Here is an 11,942-nt window from a genome sequence, read left to right as displayed (position 1 = left end):
CGTGAAACACACAGGTGTATAAAAATACAACTGCGTGAAATACACAGTAGTATAAAACTTCAACTGCGTGAAACACACAGTAGTATGAAACTTCAACTGCGTGAAATACACAGCAGTATGAAAATTCGGCTTCGTGAAACACAAACTTCACGCATGCGTGGAGTGTATGGGGTGTACGGGAGTGATTCACGCAATGGTGCGAATAGTCACGGCCAAAATTTATCCATCGCAATTTACGCCGGCGAGAGTGGATGATTATTCTATGTTTATAAATTTTTCTGTAATGGAGAAAGACAATTTTCACCAAAAGGTGGCTAAGTGTTTCCCACCCTTAGTTCATTTATTTTACCATTTCTACTTGTAATTGTGTTAAGAATCCCAAAAATTAGCGCAGGTGACTTCCAAAAATTGAGGATAAATTCCTCAAAATTGCCGATACACATTTCCCTAAAAAACATATTTTTTCTCGACGCAATTTTTTCGTTTTTCTCCACAAAAGAGAATCCCTTCCTTTTTTCAATATTTCCATCGTAAAACGAAGAGGACGTTTTAGCTTGAAAACTAATACTTCCCCGAACAGGACATTATTCCAAGCAATTCCATAGCGCTACAACTTTTAGTTTCCCAAGTGTCCATAACACATACACCACCCCCATATAATTCACATTTCCCCGACTCACTCCACAAGCACACAAAGACCCATCCTTCAGATTCAATTGTACAATGTAACGGGGCATGAAGAATGAATCCATAAAAAAGAAAGATCCCATCAAATCCATTTCCCCCCTCCTCTTCCTCGTCCTCCTCCTCCTCCTCGATATCTCGAAAAAACGGAAGAAGAAATAGATGGAATTGAAAACAAAGTGTTTTCCTCTGTGAGTGAAAAACTCACAAAAATTCAGTAAACGTCGGAAAAATCCCGCCAAAAAAATACTTTTATTTTTCCCGAGACTCTCATCCCCCACACTGGACAAAAAATATCTGCAATCCTTTGAATAAACTAGAGCCCAAATCTTTCGGAAATAAAATCAAATTTTCAGGTTGTTCCTATTTCCCCTTTTTGCGAATAGCCAATCGTCTGTTTTCACAAACGGCGGGTGTCAGATTAGTGGGCCACTCTCGTCACTGGAAAATAAAACAATGCAGGAAACTTCATCCCCGCGTTCTCTCCTCCGCGCTCCCCCGATTTATCTGAGCAGATGTGATTCTCAGTTCTCGTTTTAAATTGTGAAAAGCGAAACATATCAAGCATTTATAAAAATTTACACAAAATAGAATCATAAAAATTGAAAATTAGTGATTAAACGAGGTAGATTTGATGACACAGAAAAAGGAAAATTTAACAGTTTTATGAATTTTTTATGGTGCATTTTTTCAACTGAGGTTTATAATATATTTTTTTCTATTGTTGTTTTTAACATTGAATTTTTATTGTGCATTTTCAATGTTGCAGATTTTAACTCAATTTAACGTCAAATGGTGATAGAATTGTTTGTTCAACGAGGGTTGTTAACAAAATGGAGTTTTTTATGTTAAACCGTGATTTAAATTTAAATGACAGTTGATTTTTAATCTCATTGTGAAAATGGAATATTACATGATGAATTTGAATAGAGCTTAAATCCAAATCGTTAATAAAATATTCCGTTCATCTTGGAAATTCCAAAAGTTTCCATTTCCCTCCGAATAAATCCCCCAAGTACTCCCATAATTGAAGCTCTCGGCATACTTCAACAACTCTCCCTAGTGCCAATAAACCATCCCCCATTGACACCCATAAAAATCACCGAGCAAAGAATACTACAAAGTGCAAAATGTCAAATAAAACCTGATAGTACGAATTACACATTTAGGACTCTCATTTCTTCATCCCAACATTGCGATTCTGAATTCAATCTAAATCGCTCGTAGAATTTTTTATTCATCTTTTTCATGTTAATATTCTAACGTTTATCGTCTGCACTTTCTGTGTCAAATCCTGAAAACTCGTACCAAATGACATTTCCATTGAAATTACGCATTCCATTAATTTCCTAATAATTTAATGAGAAGTGAAAAGCTTCGAATTTCAATTAAATTCTTCCTCGCATGCATTCCTCAAAACTTGTATTGTGAATTTCCACCATAAATTTAAATAGAGCTTAAATCCAAATCGTTAATAAAATATTCCATTCATCTTGGAAATTCCAAAAGTTTCCATTTCCCTCCGAATAAATCCCCCAAGTACTCCCATAATTGAAGCCCTCGGCATACTTCAACAACCCTCCCTAGTGCCAATAAACCATCCCCCATTGACACCCATAAAAATCACCGAGCAAAGAATACTACAAAGTGCGAAATGTCAAATAAAACCTGACAGTACGAATTGCACATTTAAGACTCTCGTAGCCATTGTTAAATCCGTATCAAAAGCCGAATAGAATTTTCAAACGTTTTTTTATAGGACTCCTATACTGTTTGAACGTCTCTCCATCTCCAATATCACTATCGGAAATCCATCCAGCTTGGAATTTTAATGTATCCCCGTCTTGGTGCAATCTCTTTTCCCCCAATGCCCCCTTCTCCCACCTTCTCTCACCCCTTGAGGGATCACATTGTAATGCATATGCCATAAGTCACGGTGAGTTTGGCGACATTCATACGTATCACGTTCCTGCGTTAGCACTTATTCTCGCCTGAGGAAACGAGGTCACAGCTTCAATTTTAATAGTCAAATGTCAATTACAATTCTGCCATTTTTTTCTTCATTCGCCTTTTGAATAATAAATTCGTTCGAATGACATTGTATAATGAAGCTTCATGGGGTGACGAGTTTGATACGCCATTTTAATTGTCACCTCACCTTACACCCGATGTATCAGTTAATTTAAGGGGGAAATGGCTTCTGAATGATTAATATTTCTTTTTCAATTTGGTTATAAGGTATTTTTATGCTGCTGACGTGTGGACCAAATATATAATTTTTTCACGATTGGATGGGGTTAATGAATTCATTTAGCATGATTTTATACTGAGAAGGAAGTATTAATTTTATATCCGAGTGACAGAATGTGACACGAATTATTTCAGTTTGTTTATGTGGAGGTATTTCCGAGGAATGAGTGAGTGAAGGGGGAAATGGTGAATTTAAGCCAATTTGACTTGGATTTTATTTTAAAACTGAGGTTCATAGAGTTTTACTTCATTTTAAAAATTTTTTTTTGTTTCATAACGTCAGAAAAAAAAACAAATTAATTTTCGATCAATCTCGCATTTGCGTATTGAACATTTTTTATGTACCATTACAATCTTCAACAGCTCGAAATAAAAATTTTTTAGACGTTATAAAAAAGCGCCCAAAAGTTATAATTGAAAAAAAATGAGTTTCCTCACGATCTGTTTTGTGTTTTTAAAAAAAGCATACTCAGAATAATTCTATGGATTCTAACGGGCATCAAAAAAGAGAATTTTAAAGAAGAGTGTCTCGCGAATTATGATTAATAAATAAAAAAATTAGATGAAAAAAAAAATACAATTATAATTTATTATAAATTAATAAATTGATTGATTAAATTAATTAATTTTTTTGAAATTCTCTCAGCTATAAAATTGTTTATTGACATTTTGCTCTCAATCGCCTCGCTTCCGAGATAATTAGGCAATTAACAAAGGGGTTATGTTTAACTTAGTCATTTTGCAAGTCAACGATAGATGTTATTTTCTTTTATGACACGAAAAATCAACAATAAATACTGGAAGCATCATTTCCCTGAAAGTGTGAATACCTCAGGGCTATCTCAACGGCGGAAGTTATAAACATTTGGGTATCGCGAGTGTTAGACACCGGAAGAATGTTGATTTCTTCAGGTCTCGGGTGGAAAATGGGTGTTCGTTACGGAGGAGCGCTGATACCAGTGATAGTACGGGGGCCGGGTTATGTGAATTATGTATTCATGAATATTTTTTAAGGGAGAATAAAATGCCGTGGGTATTGTCACTGTGACCTGGTATGCTTTCGTTGAGAGGAGAACGAGGGCCATTGGAAGGGTGAAGTGCTGCGATAACTGTAATGGACACTCTTGCTGGCGTTAGAACCCTGTTCTTGGTCATTATGGCGCATCTCTTTCTTGATATCTTCGGGAATTTAGAGTTTCTTATTTTGTTAGAAATATTGCGATACTTTGAGGGATAAAGGTTCTTGGATTTTCCAAGTTGAAATGATTTTCATTATTTAATTGGAAGAAGAGAAAGGAACACACAATATTTGGCAAAATTGAGTTTAACTGACGTCAATTATACATTTTTTTCTTGTTTTTATTATATGGTTTAATTGACGGATTTGATGATTGAAAATCCCCAAATTTATAAAATTATAATTCTGAATATTAATAAAGTTCAACTCTATGGATAATAATTTACTAGATGATGGATCACGGGAATTTGGAGCATAAATAAAATAACGCTGGTCAAATTCTCATTTACGCGACGTTTCCCTGATATATTTCAGCTTCCTCAGGCTCTTGACATGACTAGCGTGTAGTCGACTTAGTAAATACAGGTCTCATACGGGAATTACAAACTCGCATTGTAGCAGATGAACACAACGAAATCAACAGCAATTTGCACTGACTTCTCGTGACGTCACACGTTAGTATAAATTCTAAATAATAATAAATTCTGAATATTTTTCAAATTTTTTGTTCAAGTTTCACTTAAATTTCCGGATACCTCGAATTTGAAAAATGATAATTTGATGAAAAAATCTATAGAAACAGTAAATTTCAGTTCAATAATTCACTCAAAATGAATGAAATTTCGAAAAAATTACAAAAATTGAGCCCAATTTAATTACGAGTTACGAAATTCCTTTTCGACGTTCAGCCAAAACCGGAAAAGTACACTTCTACTTCGATGAGAAAAATAATTTGCAATATGCATGATTTATTTACTCAACTTTATTTTTCTTCTCAACTGAGTTGTCCACTTGACAAGTCAAATTCACCTAAATTTTCCGTTAAAATTTCAATTTCCACAAGTTTCCTCAAAGTTATTAGATTTGCCATGAAATCCCCATCACTTTAAACCGTGTAGGACAAAAATAGTTTAACGACATTTTGTCGAGAGCGAAATTTTCCACAACAGTCCATTAGGCACGAGCCGACGGCGCGTTCCGCAATTCCGTGAGGCAGAGCAGTGTTATAAAGCACAAACGATATTCTTCATTGCAGAAAAAATAATAAATGTCTTTCTATGATTGCTTTTAACATCACTCATCACCGATATAAATCAGTTCACAACGCTGAGGCCAAGTTACGCCAATACAAAGACGTGAATTCGATTAATCAATTCTGATGAATCCCTCATTCTCCATGAGTTCGTCTTTGGCATCGAGACGTTTGTGTCAGCAATGCCGTATGAATAAAGACAAATTGCCAGCTGCTCACTCAGCGTCCATCCCAGCATTGAATCAGCCATATAGCTGTTTGTCGTCGTTTTAATTAACATATTGGAATTATCGTTAATTACAATGACGCAGTTTATTCGTACATTGAAAAATAAAAATTTAATTGGGTTGCCTTTAATATTCATCACGATTAATTAATTACAACCTACCGCGCTGCGTATTGAAGTATTTTTCCGCCCAACTGTAAAAATCCCCTCGCATTAATCACATTTCAATATCAATTAATGAAGCTCTTATCAAAAAAATCCTTCATTCTCTGTTTCAGAATCAATAACACCAACCGCCCAAAATCATTAACTCCAAAATACTGCACCTGTGATTGTAAAAGCCTGTGATAAAGTCAGTCTGCATTCCGAAGACCCATAATCCAAACTTTACCAAAACTCATCAGTCAAGCCAGCTAAACGGAAGCAACTCTGGCAACCGTGAGATGTACATCGACAAGTTTGAAATTCGAGGAACGACAGTCGAGCCCCCGGATATTACGAGATAGCAGAGACTTGATATCCAGAAATTCCAATCAACTCGAAAAGAATAGCCGTCAATCATCGTCAAGTAGCCGACGAAATAATGGGACCAACGAGGAAGCAGCATCTCCCACTGTCACACCTCCTAAACCCAGTAGGACCGACCGGCTAGACGTGCCCACCAATGGCGTCACAGTTCCGCTGATTGACGAACCAACAGCGCCGCGAAAACCGCCCGAAGTCAAACGCAGTGACTCCTTCATAAAGAAAATCATAAAATCCTCGAAAGAGAATCTAACCCTCAACTGCGAGAAGCTAATCAAAAATATCCAGAGAAGAAGTCCTCGCCTGGTCAGGAGGAAGCAGGCTTCAAGTGACAGCAGCGAAAGTCAGAAGAGCGCATTTGGCGAGGAGATCCCAGTGCCCCCAGAGCGACGCAAGCGCCCTCGCAGGCGTCCCCTGGCCCTCGCCAATCTTTTCAAATCAGCGGAATACTTGTCACCCCCTGAAGAGTGCCTCCTCCCCACGCACGAATCCAATGAAGCCCACATAAAGGCACCAGTTCCCCAAGGACAGCCTCCACATCCAGGCGAGAGCTCCCCAGTGCAGAGACTCTACTCGAGTTCTCCCCATTCCAAACGATCAAGTTCACGTAGCATATCCGTCGAGGACGTAGACGAGCTGATCCGATCGGAGAACAACTTTCAGCTGTTGGAAGAGCGAACCCATGTTTACAGAAAGCTACGCCGAGAGCTCGAGCAAACAAGACGACTGTCTGACGACGAAAGCTCTGGCAATTCATCAAATGAACTTCCAATAAGACGATCGCAGAGTGTGAGAATAATAAAGCGCAGTGTTAAGACTAAAATTACAAGGAATTTGTCGAATCTGTCGGCTTTGAAGAGAACCAAGCTCAAACGTTCACCAACACCAGAAGACGTGCGCTACCTCGGGTCATTAACTATCGCTGATAGCAGTGAGAGGTCACACGATAATCTTGTCTTGCTAAACGAAGTATCGATACCCCAGGGCTGCCATTCTGTCATCGGCAATATAACGTTAAACTCAATAAATTCAGACTCGATTGAGCGCCGCATCGTGAATTCCGCGTACAGTGAAAAATGCAGAATTGCAAATTCATTGAATACTTGTGCTTCTAATAAACCGAAGGAGGGAGAAGCGTTGAAAAAGCAGGGTGATACTGTTGCGTGGCGCACTTTGGTAGCGACAGAGGCGGCTGGTTGCGATGCGACAGCAGTGACGAGACATCAGTTAAGTGACTACAATCGGGAGGAGGAGGGACACGGCGGGACTGAAAAAGTGGGGAATTGGTGGGATTTTAAGAGCATTAATTCGCCTGTTGGTGAGCGTCAGGTGATTCATTTGAACGCAAGCGATCGTGATAATTATTTGCCTGATGATTTTGGAGAGTATTCGAGGATATCGTGTGCAGTGGTGTGTGATAATTGCGACAAGTTGACAGATTTTGATGGAAAAAGTGAAAGTGACAGGACTGGGGGGACAATTTATGTAGACGATCGGGTATTGATCAAGGGGAAGGGCTCGAGAAGCAAGAAAGCTCGATTGGGCTTGAAGCAACAGGTGAGAAGTGAACTTGCAAAGGCTGGAAAAAAGAGAGAAGCCAGTGAGCAAGTTAATATGGGACTCTTCATCAAGATGATGAGGATCAGAGAAAAGTTGATATTTGGGTTCAGTGCATTTGCAATACTGTTTACCCTTCTGCTTGTCATGGATTTGCAGATGGACTTGGGGTACAGTGGCCATCATTTGGTGCCCAGTCATGGTAGAGTTAGAATGGGAGATGAACCTGATCGTGATACAGTTTACAACAATTTCCGTCGCAAGTTTCTGCAGAGAACGAATGGCAGCAGAGAGTTAACAGCAAGTGATAATTCAGTTGGTACACAGAATACGAGAGACAGTGGGGCTCTAAGGGAGAGTGGAAGGACTGAAGTTGATGGTGCTAGTTCGAAAAATGAACAGGATCATGATGATTTTGCGGATCTTGTTGATATGGTACTTAATGGTGATGGTATTGATACGGAAACTGGTGTTGTGAGAGTTAGTGGTGAGGATTACACGAATAATCCGACACTTGCGGAGGTACAGGGTGTCAAAGTGAGGTGAGTTATGCATGGTAATCCGTAGAGGGAATTTATTACTTGTGGAGGAGGAAGAACATTTGAATTTTTCAGTCATGAAAATTTGATGCTACCTTGTAACAATTCAGTCGTCTCAAAATTTACCGCTTTTTTTTATCTAAATATGTGAGACTGTAAATATTCAAGGCTTGAATATTTACATGTTTTAAATGTGCAACAACTTGGTCTAGTTAACTTGACGATTGTTTCACCTCTTGATGGCGAGCGTTATTCTTTGTGGATCGGATAAGCGTTATCGGTACGTGAGGAACGGTTGCCGATAGTATAAGTATGTATAGGGAAAATTAACGAATAGCAATTGCACACGGTTAAAGAGGTACATAATAAGTCGCTGGGTCTTGAATGTTTTTCACTGTGTGTTATGGATCAGAGATGTATCCACAGGGTGATACTCCTGAGTTAACAGTTGAAATCACTCGGGTTATTTACGACTTAGTTTACTTCGTTTTGTTTTACTGAATTAAGATTCAAAACAGCCATTCGTTCCGGATTTTGATTTTTCAATAAATATTTTTATACGATATTTTTACAAGCGATTTCGTTTCTTGCGTTTGTTTCGATTATTTCATTTGTTCATTTTAATGACCATTAAATCTTCAGTTGAAATGCTTGTATGAGATATGTAATTTGACGCGATCAGAAGTTGTGTGACAAGTTAGATAATGATTGAATTTGATTTGGATGGAAGATATGATTAGATTTACTTGAGTATTTCACAGGGAGGAGTTAATTCGAAAAGTTGAATGAATTAAATTAAATGAAATTGAAGGAAATTGAGCGGCCGATGTGTCCACACCGACCGATTTTTCTTATGATAACTGTGAATTTTCCCAATCTTCGTATTCCCCACCAAAAAAAAAACTTTTGAAGTTAATTTTCAACTGAATAAGTCATACTTTTGTCACCAGATTTGTCACTGGTGAGAATTTAAAATTTTGGTTACTAGCTGATCATCTAAAAATACCAGATTTAGGGACAAAGTCACCAAATCGGCAACACCAATCGTTTTTGTTTTTCACCTTTGAGTTGAATCCGGGTAATACTTAAATATTACACTGATAAAAAGGATTAGTTCTTAGCAAATGGATTTGGTTGAAGGCTCGGGTCTATTCGGGCTCACCAAATGTTCATTCCTTAACAGTTAACGAAAGGAATATATGAGGAGCTGTGTTGGACTCAAGTTTCACCTTTCAAATGAACCATTCGTTAACTATTAATGAATATTTTGTCATATTCAACTCTACCATTCGTTAATAGTTAAGGAATCTGACGAAGGGTTATAACGTCACATTCGTCAGAAAATACTTTTACTGCCGTGTGGCACACGATATTTTATGCCTCGAGGACTGAAAACCGCGATTTAACCGAGCGGAGCGAGGTTAGAATCGCGGTTTTCCGTCCTTAGAGGCATAAATAGCTAACTCGATTAACTCCGCGAAGTAGGCAGTAGGAATCCGAAAAACAATAAATAATATTCGAATCGGATAGCAATGAAAATGTATAATTATTCATTTTTTAAATGCTGCGACAGCTGCGGTGACATTTTCCCATTTCGAATTGGAAAATCGTGGTTTTTCTTGATTTGTACTTCGAGAAAAGCCACAGATAAAACTGTCCCGTGTCATCTAATGATTAATTCCATATTCTCCGATTTGGGGCAATTCTGGAGAGTTTGAAATAAAAAAGGATTTCTGTATTTTTGGAACGAACAGGTTGAGCAACCGTGTCACATGCTAACTCGTTGGACAGTCTATTTAGCGAGGATAACAGTTTATTCGAGTGTTTTCGATAAGCGTGATACATTGTTACAGTTCTCATTAAGGATTGAGTACGTAATGAGTAACTCATTCACAAATCTAGAGGAAACTCTTTCAGAACCTCTCAATTTTGATATTCTATTGAGCCAAAACATTTTGTACTTGACCAAGAGATGAGGACAATTGGTTTATAATAAGAAAATGAAAATAGTGAGTTTTCAAACCAATTCAAGTGATTTTTGCATTAAAATATTTTACATTTGAGGCTAAAAAACTATTAAATAAATTAGCTGTACTGTATTAACTGTTCAACTGTACTTTGCGTGAGAAATCACTTTCTTGTCATGAAAAAATTGTTCTCGTCTTTCGGACAAGTCCACAATATCTTGACGAAGGTTTTTTCTTTTTTAGTGCAAAATATTTCGCACTTGAAAATTTTTGACCCGCAAATTTCTTGATATAGGTGAAGACGAATTTGTTAAAAAACTTTTTTTTTCTCAGAGTAGCAATATTCATTAATCGTTAGAATAACGTGTTTTCTTCAATGAAAATCCGTACATCGGAATATGTCAAATAACTCCCGCGAATCACTGATATCCCGGCAATTTCATTGAATTGCTGAATCACATTGCTTCCGATTGACTGAATGTGTATGTTTAATGTCCAGTAATTTGGATTTACCATTGGGAGCTTTGCGTGCTACACAGCAATACACACAGCGTTCAAACGAAATGGCCAATTTGATGCATAGTTGACTGCTGAGCCACAGGTTTCGATCCTTTTTTCATTACAACCCAAGACTCGATGTTGCCGACATTATGCATCAATTTTTTTTTATCGAGGAGAATTTGATTATCTGAACATTGCATACAATGATTTATAATCTCTATTATTCAAATTCAAATTACTCGTCGAATGTTTGACGAAATTGAGGGAAGGCAAATCTATATGTGGTTGTTTTATTCACAGTATAGTAGTTTGGGTTATTGACAGCATATAGTGGCCAATGAATCCCTTGAATCATTGAAAAATTTAAATAGATTGAGGAATTCCCAGGGAAATGTAAAATTTCATTACTTTTCCCCTTCAAATCGCATGAATGTTCCTGTCCTTAAAATTGCTAGTCCCATTTTCCATGAAATATAATATCAATTTCTTATCCAACAGTATTCAAATGAATTTCCCCACAATTCTCATCGAGCCGAACCACCTGCAAATCAATTACAAAAGCCATCTGAAAATATTTGATTCCCAAATAACTTCTAACAGTCCAACAAACCCTAATACTTTTTTTTCACTTGCGAAATTTCAAGAAATTTCGTAAGTGAATCACTTTTCGCAAATTTTTACCACACTTTAGGGAAAAATAAAATAGAACTGTAAATTTCAGTTCAATTATTCCCTGAAAATTGGTAGAAATCAGAAATATTTCGGGGCATACTCTCTTGAATTTTCAATTAAATGCAAATTCATCATGAAAAATACAAATACGTTGAGGAATTTTTATCTCAATGCTGTTAAAAAAATTGCAATTTCATTAAATCTCCAGAAGAATGTGAAATATCATTATTTTCCCCCCTTAACTCGCATTCAATGTCACTCCCTTCACCATTACCAGCCTACGAAATATCAATTTTTAATCCAACAGTATTCAAATTGATTTCCCCGAATCCCCATCGAGCCGAGCCCCCCGCAAACAATCCTGATCAGTGACAAAAGCCATCTCGAAATATTTGATTCTCTAGCTTCTAACAGTCCACCAAAGCCTAATGGTAATCACGCTAATGAGACTGTTGAAGCATCGCCATTCTCCCTAATGTCTATAGATATGATACCAAACAAGAAGGCCAGAATTTCTGTCGTTTAACCGGAGTAAACATACCACTGAATACCAGGCAACCGGATGTCTCATACGTCTGGGGACTGCGTTATCCCCATTGTTTCGAAATTCTCGGACTCACCAACAATGCTGTGGATATCCTATTTCAGGGGAATACGATGAATAGGAGTACCACTCGGGGATGGGGATATGATGAGCCCGCGGCAGGATCGCGCGGGTCACAGTTGGATATGGCTTGGGTTTTTGGGGCTG

General features: G+C 37.6%; 1 protein-coding gene across 1 annotated transcript in view; it reads left to right on the top strand.

Annotated features, from left to right (window-relative positions):
• The first annotated feature begins 5,847 nt into the window (after window positions 1-5,847).
• LOC107037300 (extracellular serine/threonine protein CG31145) overlaps window positions 5,848-11,942 on the top strand; it is a 73,886-nt gene continuing 67,791 nt past the window's right edge. Inside the window, exon 1 of the mRNA XM_015255781.1 lies at window positions 5,848-8,054. Within this exon, the coding sequence (XP_015111267.1) occupies window positions 7,570-8,054 (485 nt within the window). The 5' untranslated portion in view covers window positions 5,848-7,569. The remainder of the gene's footprint in view (window positions 8,055-11,942) is intronic.

Source organism: Diachasma alloeum, unplaced genomic scaffold (genome assembly GCF_001412515.2).
Source record: "Diachasma alloeum isolate Michigan unplaced genomic scaffold, Dall2.0 Dall_scaffold_00216, whole genome shotgun sequence".
NCBI lineage: Eukaryota > Metazoa > Arthropoda > Insecta > Hymenoptera > Braconidae > Diachasma > Diachasma alloeum.
Note: the sequence above shows the minus strand (reverse complement) of the source record. Positions and strands in the feature narration are given on the sequence as shown.